The sequence below is a fragment of the Apodemus sylvaticus genome, chromosome 2, assembly GCF_947179515.1.
Source record: "Apodemus sylvaticus chromosome 2, mApoSyl1.1, whole genome shotgun sequence".
Classification (NCBI taxonomy): Eukaryota; Metazoa; Chordata; class Mammalia; order Rodentia; family Muridae; genus Apodemus; species Apodemus sylvaticus.
The window spans coordinates 32,078,049-32,092,688 of NC_067473.1; the positions used below are offsets into that span (position 1 = coordinate 32,078,049).

Sequence of the window (14,640 nt, forward strand, 5' to 3'; positions counted from 1 at the left end):
ACCTGACTAATTATGAGCCCCAAATCGTGAAATTTTTACTAAATTGCCCATCCTCATTATTCAGTGGAAACTAAAATGTATCGCATATGCTAAAGTGTGTGTACCACCATCACCATGACCATGATATCTGGCTTCTGAGAAATAATCAAATTCCATGAGACCAGGGTTGAAGAATGGCTTGCTTGCGGGGGAGGGGTGCCAGGGCAGGGCCCACACTGGGCGGAGCGCGAGGGAGGGAGGCGGGGACTATAGGTTGTGGTCCTGCCCACAAGAGGGCGACGGAAGGGGCGCAACTCAAGGGCGGAGCGCTCGGGAGGAAGGCGGGGTCTTAGCGCGATGGCCCCGCCTTGGGGCGGGGCCGGAGAGGGGAAGGCGGGGCTCGCGGCGCGGAGGTCGGCTTCCGAGGCAGCAGGGTAGTGGGCCCAGTGGGTGGCCCGGGTCACCGCCCGGGCTTCGGCGGCCATCTTGCCCGCGTCCGTCTCCCGCGGCGGGAGGGGCGGCGTACAGGCCGGAAACGTCTGTGTGGCGACGCGCCACCTCCTCAGGTCAGTGAGTGCGGCCCGGAACGGGTGTCTGCGTGAGGCCCGGGTGTCTGCAGCCGCGGCCGCTTCCTCCGAGCCTCGCCGGCGGGTGGCTTTCCGGTCAGTGGGATGGTCACGGCACAGGGCGGCTGGCGGGCCTCGTGTGGAGCCTTCGGGCGTCCCGCGGCCGCGTGGCGACCGTCCTCCGTGCGGCCGCGGCGGGAGTGTAGAGCCGCGTCCCCCGCCGCCGAGCGGCTCAGCCTGGTGTCTGGATCGTGGGAGTCACGATCAGATGCCTGGCTTACCCGGAATAACAACACGATGAGTTCCAGTTGTACCCAGTAAAATCCTTGTTAAAGGGCCTGTCACCCCGCGAGCTCTGTTCCCTACCGACACGAAAACTGCAAATTCCTTGAGAGGAATGGAGCCTCTCTGCTTTGCTGAATTGCACAGCCAATGACTACTCTGGTTGGCTCTTTTGAATAACTATTTTTTAACGAAAACATAGATGTGCAATGTCTTGGGGAGAAGGTAGCACTCCAGATTTCCTGAAATTGCTATCGTTTATTTAGCGCGGTAAGAAAGACAAACCCCAAAAGCATATAATTGTATGTTTTGTGTTATTATAGTGTTTTGAATGTGTGTCCGATTGCCACGTGGGGTTGAGATGCTTTTTAAGTGTAAAGTATAGACTAGATTCCCAAGATTTAATAAAAATATAAAAGCTTTCGTATTTTTCTACATTGGTTATACATGTTAAATTATTTCTTATTTGATAGGTTAAATTAAAAGATATTCCAAATTTCATTTGCTACTTTTGAAATGTGTGCCTGCTAGAGAATTGTAAGTGGTGGCTCACTATATATCTTTCGGATATTGTTACAGATACTCTGTAATAGGGACTCTGTAATGGTTTTCACTTGCTGAGAACCATTAAAGGGAAATGAACACTTACTAAACTTGAAGGTGAGGACCTGAATTATTGCCAACTCTTATCTCCTCCGTGGATTTTGTAATTGTGTCCAGCAGCTGAAAGCATTCACTTCCAGGACTGGTTGAAAGAACTAAATAGGGACACCAACATCTGTATGAAGCGAAGAACTCATCATCTTTGATGTTAGAACTTTATGAGGTGGAAATTACATAGATGTTGCCCAAGTAGTAAGGGGCTTGGGACTTGTAATGGTCTAAGTTAATAAGTGGCAGGAAGAATTTCTGAGCCTTTTACTGTTTTTTTGTTGTTGATGTTTGCTTGTTGTTTTTTTACTTTCCTCCAGATTCATATCATGTATGTTAATAAGCAAGAACTCATTTGTATAGAGTGTTAGATTTCTTAACAGGATGGTTGTAGACATACTGGTTTTCTAGGGCCATCTTGGTAATGTGCAACCCTGTGCAGGGGCACCAGCCTAGCATTTAGAATAGCTAGCAGTTTAAAGCTGCACTGTCACTTCTTGACATTTTCATTTTGCACTGGGCCCTGCAAATTAAGTACCTGCTCCTTTCTTCAGCACTGGTCTAAGATGGAAGTTGACACACTGGCACAAAAACCAAAATGTCTGTTCTTGTGTTCAGTCAGTCCCTCACAAAATGAGAAGGATTTATTAGTTCCTTTCTAACTCAAAAGTTGTGTGATTTTTGTCTGTGTCACTGCCATACGTTTGTGAGTGGTAACAGTATTTTACAAGTCCAGCATCAGGAATACTGACTGGGTCTTTGTTGAGCATCACCTAAATCACAATGTTCAAATTACAGTGTCTTAGTTTCATTTCTGTTGCTGTGATAAAATACATTGACAGAAGCACCTTCAAGAAGGAGATTTTATTTTAGCTTAGATTTCTGGTTACAGTCCATCATTCTAGAGAAGTCAACATGAAAGGATCCTGAAGCAGCTAGTCCGAGTCCTTCTGCAGCCAGGAGCTGGCATCAGGAAAGTCATGTGTATGTGCTTCCTGCTCAGCCAGCTTTCTCCTCTCAGACACCTCAGGATCCCCTTGCCCACTGGAACAGTAACACCACAGTAGGTTGATCTTCCTCTTCTTAATGTAATCAAGATGTGCCACAAGCCAACCCGATCTACACAATCTCTTCTTGAGAGTCTCTTGTCAGGTGCTTCTGGATTGTGATAAGTTGGTGATTAAAAGTAACCATCACATACAGTAACCTTATTGTTCTTTGTTTTTGAGACTGGATTTCCTGTATCTGAGGTCAACTCTGGTTCTTGATCCACTCTCTTCCACCTCCCAAATGCCAGGATCAAGGTGTATATCACCACACCTAGCTTACAGTAACACTTTTGAATTGGATTTTTCTACATAGTTTTGTTTTGTGTTACCATATATAACTTGTATCAGGAGTAAGACTGTAGGATGGAATCCTAGGTTAAAGTGTGTTTATATAGGTATTGAGTTTTTCTTTTCTTTTTTCAGGTACATAGCAAGAATCTCAAGACATGTTTAAGAAACTTCCTCTATTTGTGAATATCTAGGTATGGGCACTATCCCTTACTCTAGGTGGAATCTAGTTTTCTTTGCTGTCTTATATGGTTTTCTTCCCTTCTTCCTTGTTTTTCAGGTTTCAGACTTTCTCTATTGTATGTGTCTGTCTGTTCATTAGAATGAAGCTTTGTTAGAACAGGATTTTTATCTGCCCCTGTCTATCACTGTGTTCCCATAGTTGAGAACAAGGTGCATACAACGTGATAAATAAACAGCTACCGAATGAACAGAATACAATGTATTAGAGCAATCCACTTTGAGGATGCCTTACATTGGTCTCCCATCTCTAGAACTAACTATAACAGTGATATCTTTGCTCTTGTCTTAGAGTGAGGTTCTAGTGCAAAAAGGAAATGTTGATTCTTCAGGGGTAAGAAAAAGTTGAAGCATGAAGAAAGTGGAAAACTTTGAAATAATAGTTGTGCGACGTGTTCATGGACCCCTGAACACATGCCTTCACTAGGCAGATATTAACCATCTACTGACTGGCTAGTTCTATGCTGTGTGTTAGAAGTATAGTGGAAACAAAAGATATTTCATCTTTTGTATTGGCAGGCCTAATCCAGTACAAAAGACTCAGCTCTGAGGCTTAAAGAGAGAGAATACTGTTTGGTGAGAGTATATTTCTAGACTAGAGAACGTAAACATTGAAGCTATTTACTAAGGCAGAAGTGAGAGGAGTGTCAGCCAGAGAGAACATTGTTTGCAAAGATAAGAGATGGCTGGGGAAAGGAATGAACTCCAAGAACTGAAGAGAAAATCAGTGTAGCTAAAACACTGCAAGTAAGGTGTCCTAGGAGGTCAGAGCAACAGGTAGAGGCTGAAGGTATTTATAGATATGTAAATTAATGGTCTAAACTGGTTGCTTGTGGTATACAATGATTATTCTGCTATGAAGAAATGACTTAGTACAGTGCTTGCTACACACAAATGAAGACATGAGTTTGGATCCTCAGAATCTATGTGAAAAACTGGGCACGGTAATGAACACCTATGATTTCAGCACTAGAGAGGCAAAGACACAAGGATCCCTTGGATTTGCTGGCCAGCTAGTGTCAGTAGATTAGTGAGCTCCAAATTCAGTAAGGGGCTTTGCCTCAAAAAATAAAGTATACAAATTGAACTGGGTGGGTTATCTTAAAAGAGAGAGAGAGAGAGAGAGAGAGAGAGAGAGAGAGAGAGAGAGAGAGAGAGACAGACAGACAGACAGACATTTGGGAAGTGAGAAGGAACAGTGAATATGTTCAAAATACATTGTGTGTATGAACTTCATAAAAATCCATGAAAAATAAGGTGCTAGAAGAAGACATCTAACATGACTTACAGCCTACATATACACACATGGACACATGAACATATAAATCAAATATGCTCACACATGCACAATACAAAGGTTATTCTGACTCTTTAAGGATCAGAGTAGAAAGATGAATTGTTGAGTTAGTACCACAGACTAGAAATTATACGTACTTTGATCTCTTATAGTTAGTCTATTGTACCTTGAGAATATGTTCAATGTAATACTTTGAGTTGGGGAGGGAAAGAAGTAAGTGATTGTGGATAAAGGAAAGACACACAGCAAAGTGGAGAAGGATAGAAAAGGAAAGAAAAAAGAAGTGATATTAAGAATCTAATTGATGGGAGGCAGAGGCAGGCAGATTTCTGAGTTCGAGGCCAGCCTGGTCTACAGAGTGAGTTCCAGGACAACCAGGGCTACACAGAAACCCTGTCTCTAAAAAAAATAAAAAAAATTAAAAAAAAAAAAAAAAGAAAAGAAAAGAAAAGAAAAAGGAAAAAAAAATTTCTTTTTGAAATGACTGATCCTAGACTTCAGAAGTGTTAAAGAAGAAACTAAAGCCAGGATGAGAATTTCTGAATTTGTTTTTTAGATGGCTCAGAGGTTAAGAGGATTCTGCTCCTGCAGAAGACATGAGTTCAGTTTCTAGCACCTTCATCAGATCACTCACAAGAGCCTGTAGTTCCATCTAACACTGTAACAGTGATCCAATACTGGCCTCTCTCTATATATGTGTATATTTGTGCAATATATATGTGCATATAGGTATGTGGCTTGACATTCCCATATTAGCAGAGACAGAACATTTACATATTTACATATTTAAAATAAAAAATATATATGTATATATTTTACATATGTACATAATTAAAGTGTATACATAATTATATAATGTAATATATACATATATACATAATTAAAAATAAAAGACTTCTTAAAAGTTAAATATGAAGTCTGCGAAATTCTATATTAAGAAATCATGTCTAAAATGTTTACAAGATCAGGAGGTAAAGCAGTTATGTGAGAGTTGAATATCAAAGAATATCTTTATTAGGAAAGTATGTTCATTTCTATACTTGATACTTGCAGTAGATATTGGCGGATCATATGTTTACCTTCTGAAAACTGAAAATAACCAACCTCATGGTATCATTTAATATTTGCATCTAGCCTTTATTTTTCAAACAAAAAAAATTTAAAACTATTCCAGTTTTAATTAAAACTTATCTAGGCTTATAAAATTGAAAACGTAGACCCTTTAGTGGTCCCTTAACTCATTTTTCTCAAAGTAAGTGTTGTGTATGTATCTTAAAAATCATCTATCATAAAGAGATGATTTTGTAGATGAAATAAAATCAAGCATATTTTAATAATATATTTTAGCATACATTAAAATATAATACACTCTACTCATGGTTGACGAAACCACATATGAAGTTAAAATTGATCAGATTTTTAAAAAGAATCAGTTTAAAGAGACTAATAGCATTATAAGTGGTCCATTAATGAGTAGAATTTGGAAAGAACTAATCTAAATAATTTTTATTATTGAGTAGATGAGAAAAATCATCCTATAATTATAGAAAAGTTAGAATCTCATATCTCCTTTGTGCATTCCAGTTTTTATTCTGCCTGGTTCTTAATGTTGAAGGTCAAAGAAATGTCATAGCATATTATACTTCAAATTTGTGTTGTTAATTAAATTACTGAAAAGTAAGTGAGTATACTAGTGCTTAGTAGCTATGGCTTGACATTCCCATATTAGCAGAGACAGAACATTTACATTGAGAACTAAATGCTGCTCTAACCAGTACTTAGGATAGTGATTCATCCTCCTTTTAAGTTTTTCCCCATCATGGGTATGGTACTTATTAATTTACTGATCATAGTGAAGTTATTATAACCCAAGGTTAATTTGAAGGCCCTAGTAACTGTACAATTAAGATAATTCATCATGGGAAATAAAGCTAGGATAGGGTTCTCAGATCCCTACTAGATCACTTTATTGGAGGAAGTGGTTATTCTTCTGTCTCCATTTTTAATCAAAAGAGTATCATCTTGAATCTGTAGGTAGAGAGAAAAATACAATCACAGAGAAAAAGAAGGTACTTGTATAGAGATGTGTTTTGTTGATTTTTTAAAACCTCTTATTTTTAACACTTTCAGTGAATGGACCTGACTGGACTTTTTAAGCCCATCAATAAACATGAGCGGTACCAAGCCTGATATTTTGTGGGCACCACACCAGGTTGATAGATTTGTTGTATGTGACTCAGAATTGAGCCTTTATCATGTGGAATCAGCTGTGAATTCAGAACTCAAAGCTGGATCATTACGTTTATCTGAAGATTCTGCAGCTACATTACTGTCAATAAATTCAGACACACCCTATATGAAATGTGTTGCGTGGTATCTCAATTATGATCCTGAATGTCTCCTAGCAGTCGGACAAGCAAATGGTCGAGTTGTACTTACAAGTCTTGGTCAAGATCATAACTCTAAGTTTAAAGATTTGATAGGAAAAGAATTTGTTCCAAAACATGCTCGACAATGCAATACCCTTGCATGGAATCCACTGGATAGTAACTGGCTTGCTGCTGGTCTAGACAAACACAGAGCAGACTTTTCAGTCCTAATATGGGATATCTGCAGCAAATATACTCCTGATATTGTTCCCATGGAAAAAGTGAGACTTTCAGCGGGTGAAGCTGAAACAACATTATTAGTAACAAAACCACTGTATGAGTTAGGGCAGAATGATGCTTGTCTGTCTCTTTGCTGGCTTCCACGAGACCAGAAACTTCTTCTTGCCGGCATGCATCGTAACCTAGCCATATTTGATCTTCGGAACACAAGTCAGAAGATGTTTGTAAATACAAAAGCTGTTCAAGGAGTGACGGTAGACCCTTACTTCCATGATCGTGTTGCTTCCTTCTATGAAGGTCAGGTGGCAATATGGGATCTTAGAAAATTTGAGAAGCCAGTTTTGACTTTGACTGAACAACCCAAGCCCTTGACAAAAGTAGCCTGGTGTCCAACTAGGACAGGCCTACTTGCCACTTTAACAAGGGATAGTAATATTATTAGGCTATATGATATGCAGCATACACCCACTCCCATTGGGGATGAAACCGAACCCACAATAATCGAAAGAAGTGTGCAACCTTGTGACAATTACATTGCTTCCTTCGCATGGCATCCAACAAGTCAAAATCGAATGATAGTAGTGACTCCCAACAGAACAATGTCTGACTTCACTGTATTCGAAAGGATATCTCTTGCCTGGAGCCCTATTACATCTTTAATGTGGGCTTGTGGTCGCCATTTGTATGAGTGTGCAGAAGAAGAAAGTGATAATTCCTTAGAAAAAGATATAGCAACAAAGATGCGCCTTCGGGCTTTATCAAGGTATGGACTTGATACAGAACAGGTGTGGAGAAACCACATTTTAGCTGGCAATGAAGACCCACAGCTCAAGTCACTCTGGTATACTCTGCACTATATCCTTTGTTGTGCTAACTTTTTGAAGCAAATTGGGTAGCATGCTAAATAAATGTTTTATATACAAATGCAAATTATATCTAAAATTCTGAAGTAAAATTGTTTAAAACTTTTTAAAGTTTTAGTTTGTAGAATAGAGGCAAGAAAAGTGGTCAGTAAAGTGAAACTATCTTATTTATATAGATTTTTATGAATTGGCTCCTAATTAAAATAATTTTCATTTTGAAATATTTTATTATGCATAATTGCCAGTATTTCCTATGCATTTGAATACTTATGAAGCAATATACAGAAGATATCGATCAAAAATCTCCAGGCAACAAAGGATCATTGGTTTATGCAGGAATTAAATCAATAGTAAAATCATCTTTAGGTAAGAAAATTACATTTTATATTTTTAAGTACATTTATAACTTTTGTATTCTTACTTGATCCCTATTTGATTAAAATTAAGATTATTTCCGGACTGTGTACAGAAATATTTATCTCTCTTGGCTTTCTGATTGGATATTTTAGTGAATTAGTGAGTGTATTTGTGTCTGGAATGTTTTATGGAAGGAACTTTGAGTCTTAGATCCCCATAGATATTTCTTAAATGTATTCATTTATGATCCTGTGCTATTTATTTGGAGACCCACTTTAAGAGAGGAACTATACAAGTTCACTTATAAGATGCTTGTTAGTTTGAATTTTATCTCAGCATCTTGTTTTTCAAAGAGTAAATTAAAAGAATCTTGACTGCAGTTCCCTTTTATTTGCTACAAGTACTTTCACAAGGACTATGATATGAAGTGTGGCCTATCCTGAAGAATACTGGAAGTCCTTGTTGAGTAAGTGAGGGAATCAGCCAGTGAATAAATTAAGATTTAAATTATAAACTATTTAAAAATAAAATACACCCCTACCCCCACCCCCCGTAAAGAACCTTTAAGGTAGCTGCTTTAAGCAATCATTCTTGTCTTTTTACTAGAATTTATTTTGGTAATGTTACATTGTCTCTTAGGATTCAACATTTTATTAGTTTATTTGTACTCCATCTATGTGAGGTGCTAGAAGTATAATGCACATTATTTAGTTAAAGCCATAATAGAAATAAGTAGATTTTCTTTCTAGGGCTTCCTCCACTATGTTACAAGTAACATAAAGTGCACAATAACATGGTTTGTTGTTGTTGTTGTTTTAGAGTATGTCTAACATTTCCGTTAAGCTGCTGCGTTTGTTATAGTGGCTTTTCTTCTTGAGGACTTTGAAATTACTTTGATACACAGTGCTGAAGATGAACAGACAGCTTCAGATCTATTTCATTTTGGTGTTTTCCCATTAGAACTATACCAGAAAGTAATCTTTATCAAAAGAAATAACAGAGCAACTGCCTTATTTATTAACAAAAGTAAAAAGGCAGGCATATATATGATTACCATATATAAACCTAAATATATAATGATTTGTGTTTTAAAAACCACAAATTCTGCCACCAAGAATTAAGTACTGTGTCGATAAAACTTACAGTACTGGGCAATGGGATAATAGTGTAGAGTAGAGGAAAACTGTAACCAAAGAGCAGTGTGTTAGAAATACTGATTTTTATGAGATAGATGAAAATTTTCAGAGTAAGACCAGAAAGGAGAGAGTCATGTTGAGGTAGAAAACACATCAGAACCAAATATTCATATAGACAAGGGAAAGAAGTCACTTTACACTTTAGATCCAGTTAACTGAAACAATCAAACAGTATCATGTGGGATCATCAATTATAAATAATTAGAAACATAGGTTCTTTAAGAAAGGATAAAATGGTAACTAGTAGCAGGAGCTAGCCTAGAAGGGAGGGAAGGCTATTGTTGCTTTGGTTTTGGTTTCAGCATGTGTCCTAGTATGTTTAAATGCTGATTGGAAAAGCCATGTTCACAGTATTATATAGATACAATTCTTTATTGTGTGTATATGTGAGTAAGCTTGCACATGGTATTGTGCACATGTAGAGGTTGGGAGTCGGTTCTAGTCATCCACCTTGCAGAGGGAGAGTCTCTCTGACTGTTTATGAACCTTATACTCCAGGCCAGGAAGAGTTTCCTCTCTACCACCCATCTCCCATAGGAGTGCTGGGATCGCAGATGCATTCCGTCTGGCCGTCTATGTGAATTCCAGGGGAGGGAACTCAGGGTCGTCAGGCTTGTACCTAGGACTTAACTGTGTAAGCAGTTACACCAATGCCTGCCTTTTTAATAGTGAAGAAGGTTATATATTAAAAGGCTGGATTGCTGGGTAGTGGTGGCGCATGCCTGTAGTCCCAGCACTCTGGGAGGCAGAGGCAGGCGGATTTCTGAGTTCGAGGCCAGCCTGGTCTACAGAGTGAGTTCCAGGACAGCCAGGGCTACACAGAGAAACCCTGTCTCAAAAAAAACCAAATCCAAAAAATCCAAAAAAAAAAAAAAAAAAAAAAAAAAAGGCTGGATAGCTTTTCGTACAACACAATGAAATTTTGTTTATACTTGAAAAAGTATAATTCTGATCTGAAAACTTATGTTAAAATGACTTAAAGGAAGAAAATAGCTAAGATCTTGTGGTTTTGTTTTCTTAAGTATTCTTGTAAAGTATATTATTTTATCACACTCATGTATCATACACATACATAGTGCATGTCTGTATGCATATATGTGTGACATATACAAACACATTTGATTTGTGGCTTTTTTTTAAGCTGGTAATTTAATGTTTGAGTATACATGTTCTCTTTGCAAACAGTAAAATATTGATTCTATTAATATGGACAATATCAGATTTAGTAAATACAGTTTTTCATATTTGTATTGTATATGATGCATATTTTATTTTTTCTATAGATATGTTAAAATCTTATAGTTGTTAAAATTGTAGTGTAATGATACATTTTAAATTCATGTATCACATTTTTTGATAACCCAAATTACCCTTAGCATAGTTGCCAAGCTAAGAATTTCTGAGCTGCCAGAGTTCAGTTTATTAAGTTAAAAATGGTCTATTTAAAAGTAAAAAAGAAACAAAATTGAAAGAATATTTGCCTAGCATGCAGGAAGCCCCAGGTTTAATTCTCAGCACTTCATAAAACTGTGTTGGTGAAGCCTGTAGTCCCATATCTTGGGAGATGGAGGCAGAATACTCAGTGTAAGGTCATCCTTGCTTACAAAATGAGTTCAGGGCCAGCATGGACTATATAAGAGTCTGTCTCGCAGAGAAGAATACTTTTGGTGTGAGGGTGTTTGTTGCTTAGCAGTATATTGATGCTTAGCATATGTGAAGTCTTAGCCTATGTTCATGTCCCATATTCAACCTCTCTACCCCCCTACCCTACAGAGAAAAATCTCCTGGCTGGTGATATAGCTCAGTGATAAGAGTACCTGCTTAGCATATTCAAGGCCAGGGCTTTATCTATAGCACCACAAAATAATAATTTCTAAATGTAATTAATTTGAAACAACGTACCTTACAATTTCTCCATAAGTCAAAAAGATATAGTTTAAAATAAATATTTACATGGATAGTATTTTAGACTTATCACAAACCACCATTAAGGTGATAATCACACAAGTTATTTAAAAGTATGATTTTTAGGTTTAGTAGAGAGCTTAGATCTACTCTTGCTCCTTGTGTTTAGACTAAGTGATTTTTATTTATATACATAGATGTACATATATAAAGTTTAACTTAAAAATGACAAATTTTAATTATTTTTCTATCTTTGTTTGTTTGTTTTGAGACATGACTACATGTTTGTAATCATGGCAGTTCTGCAACTCACTATGTAGACCAGACAGGCTAGTTTGGAACTCATAGACATGCATTTGCCTCTGTATCTCTAGTGCTGGGATTAAAGGCATGCACTACCACATCTGACTAGTTTTTTCTCCTTAATGTTTATTTTTGGATAAATGTTTCTCTTGACAGATTAATTGTAGTTAGTCAGCTTTGGACCTTTTGCTTCTTTTCTATAATATACATTGTTATAGAATCTCATTGTTTCCTTGAGTCAGAAGATTGGGCACTGCTCAGTGTCACAAAGCTAAAATGAACATAGTGGCTAAACGTTTACTATTTCCTTTTAGATGTAGAGTATTGACTTTTCCAAATTCTTGTGGTTGTTGGTCAAGTTCAGCAACCACAAAACAGGTTGAAGATAAATGTAGGAGATAAAGGAAAGTTCCTAGGAATGGAAAGGAATTGGATTTAGATGAGATTTGGCTTTAGGTAGAAGGATGCACATATCCTTTATTAACTGGGTGTGGGGATGTTTAGGATTTAAGACCAGAGCCTGAGAGACTGAGGGTTCCTTGTAACTGTAGAACTAAGTTATGCCCTTCTTTCTGGTTGGGTGATAGTCAGGCCCTACCCATGGCTCCATAAGGTTGTTTACAATTCTTTGCTTTGCTGCCTTCTCACAGATTACCTTATCAATATGGCCATTCTGCCTGCTTAAGACCTGCAGTAGTTCTCTTTTCTACTGCTTCTCTTGTTGACTCTCTTTAAGGGTTGGCCTGTTTAATGTAGGCCTAGACCACATATCTCCCCATTTAGTCACTCACAAGCAAGGACCTTAGCTACATATATAAAATTCTTTCATCTCTGCTCTGCTGTTGTTTAGAAGCAAATCACAGATTTCAGCTTAAAGTCCAGAGGAGGGGATCATTCAGGGATATAGTTCCCAAGCTGGAGAACTCTTGGGGCCTTATATTCTGCCTACAATCAGCAGACTGAATTCTAAAAGCTCCTCTGTTTGCAATTGATCAAGTTATTTACATAAGTAGCATTGATACTTAGATATAAGTACATAAATATATAATTGTTAAGTTATAAATATAAATTACTTAATAAAGGAAGTTTGTATATGGATACTCATGTTTCCTATGCCATAATTTAATTTTTTTCTAAAAATAATGTATTTTTGATAATTTGATCATAAAACTTTCTAGAACATTTAGGAATTTGTTGTAGTTGAGAAAATTCCTGAACTTCGTGTTTGTATGTTTTGTCTCTGTTTGCCATTAGGTAGTATCCTAAATGAAATTACTTTGCCATTGTAACCAGCTCCCATAATTAAATAAATAATGTTATGAAAATGTAAGTTATTTTTCATTTAAAAAGATAATATATAGTTTTCTAACTTAATAGAGTGAGACATAGACAGGTCATTCCCATTATATTTTCTCTTTATTATTTCCTTAGAAGTCCTTTGATGACTAAAATCTCATTTTTTACCCGAAGGGATAGTTGTATACTATATAACAGTCAGACAGAGGTGGTCCAGCCCTTCCTTGTACATACATACAGAAGGGATAGTTGTATACTGTATAACAGTCAGACAGAGGTGGTCCAGCCCTTCCTTGTACATACATACAGAAGGGATAGTTGTATACTATATAACAGTCAGACAGAGGTGGTCCAGCCCTTCCTTGTACATACATACAGAAGGGATAGTTGTATACTATATAACAGTCAGACAGAGGTGGTCCAGCCCTTCCTTGTACATACATGCAGAAGGGATAGTTGTATACTATATAACAGTCAGGCAGAGGTGGTCCAGGCCTTCCTTGTACACACATACAGAAGGGATAGTTGTATACTGTATAATAGTCAGACAGAGGTGATCCAGCCCTTCCTTGTACACACATACAGAAGGGAGAGTTGTATACTGTATAACAGTCAGACAGAGGTGGTCCAGCCCTTCCTTGTACATACATACAGAAGGGATAGTTGTATACTGTATAACAGTCAGACAGAGGTGGTCCAGCCCTTCCTTGTACATACATACAGAAGGGATAGTTGTATACTGTATAACAGTCAGACAGAGGTGGTCCAGCCCTTCCTTGTACATACATACAGAAGGGATAGTTGTATACTATATAACAGTCAGACAGAGGTGGTCCAGCCCTTCCTTGTACATACATACAGAAGGGATAGTTGTATACTATATAACAGTCAGACAGAGGTGGTCCAGCCCTTCCTTGTACATACATACAGAAGGGATAGTTGTATACTATATAACAGTCAGACAGAGGTGGTCCAGCCCTTCCTTGTACATACATACAGAAGGGATAGTTGTATACTATATAACTGTCAGACAGAGGTGGTACAACCCTTCCTTGTACATACATACAGAAGGGATAGTTGTATACTATATAACAGTCAGACAGAGGTGGTCCAGCCCTTCCTTGTACATACATACAGAAGGGATAGTTGTATACTGTATAACAGTCAGACAGAGGTGGTACAACCCTTCCTTGTACATACATACAGAAGGGATAGTTGTATACTGTATAACAGTCAGACAGAGGTGGTACAACCCTTCCTTGTACATACATACAGAAGGGATAGTTGTATACTGTATAACAGTCAGACAGAGGTGATCCAGCCCTTCCTTGTACATACATACAGAAGGGATAGTTGTATACTATATAACAGTCAGACAGAGGTGGTCCAGCCCTTCCTTGTACATACATACAGAAGGGATAGTTGTATACTATATAACAGTCAGACAGAGGTGGTCCAGCCCTTCCTTGTACATACATACAGAAGGGATAGTTGTATACTATATAACTGTCAGACAGAGGTGGTACAACCCTTCCTTGTACATACATACAGAAGGGATAGTTGTATACTATATAACAGTCAGACAGAGGTGGTCCAGCCCTTCCTTGTACATACAAACAGAAGAAGAAAAAAGGAAGAAGGCTCAGGTGCCTTGGATCTCCAAGGCAGAGGGCGTTCTTTGCAAATAAAACGTTACCTACCTGTTGGAGCTTGTGTTCTAATGAGAGAACAGGTATGAGAGGTTATGTTAAATGTGTCT

At 37.9% G+C, this 14,640-nt stretch overlaps 1 protein-coding gene and 1 long non-coding RNA gene across 8 annotated transcripts in view; both read left to right on the plus strand.

Annotated features, from left to right (window-relative positions):
• Positions 1-345: 345 nt before the first annotated feature.
• The window catches only part of Mios (meiosis regulator for oocyte development), a 30,640-nt gene continuing 16,345 nt past the window's right edge, over positions 346-14,640 (plus strand). The window contains exons 1-4 of one of the 5 annotated variants that reach the window (XM_052173230.1): positions 346-545; positions 2,951-3,009; positions 6,483-7,816; positions 8,092-8,190. In XM_052173230.1, the coding sequence (XP_052029190.1) occupies positions 6,523-7,816; positions 8,092-8,190 (1,393 nt within the window). In that variant the 5' untranslated portion in view covers positions 346-545; positions 2,951-3,009; positions 6,483-6,522. The other 4 variants (XM_052173232.1, XM_052173231.1, XM_052173233.1 and 1 more) reach the window with 4 other exon arrangements.
• Positions 13,028-14,353, plus strand: LOC127678353 (uncharacterized). 3 transcript variants are annotated; one of them, XR_007976555.1, is made up of 4 exons: positions 13,028-13,089; positions 13,159-13,296; positions 13,642-14,055; positions 14,263-14,353. It is a non-coding gene; the product is annotated as an uncharacterized LOC127678353 (long non-coding RNA). The 3 variants fall into 3 exon arrangements; XR_007976554.1 differs by having other exon boundaries at positions 13,028-13,296; positions 13,573-14,055; XR_007976553.1 differs by having other exon boundaries at positions 13,028-13,296.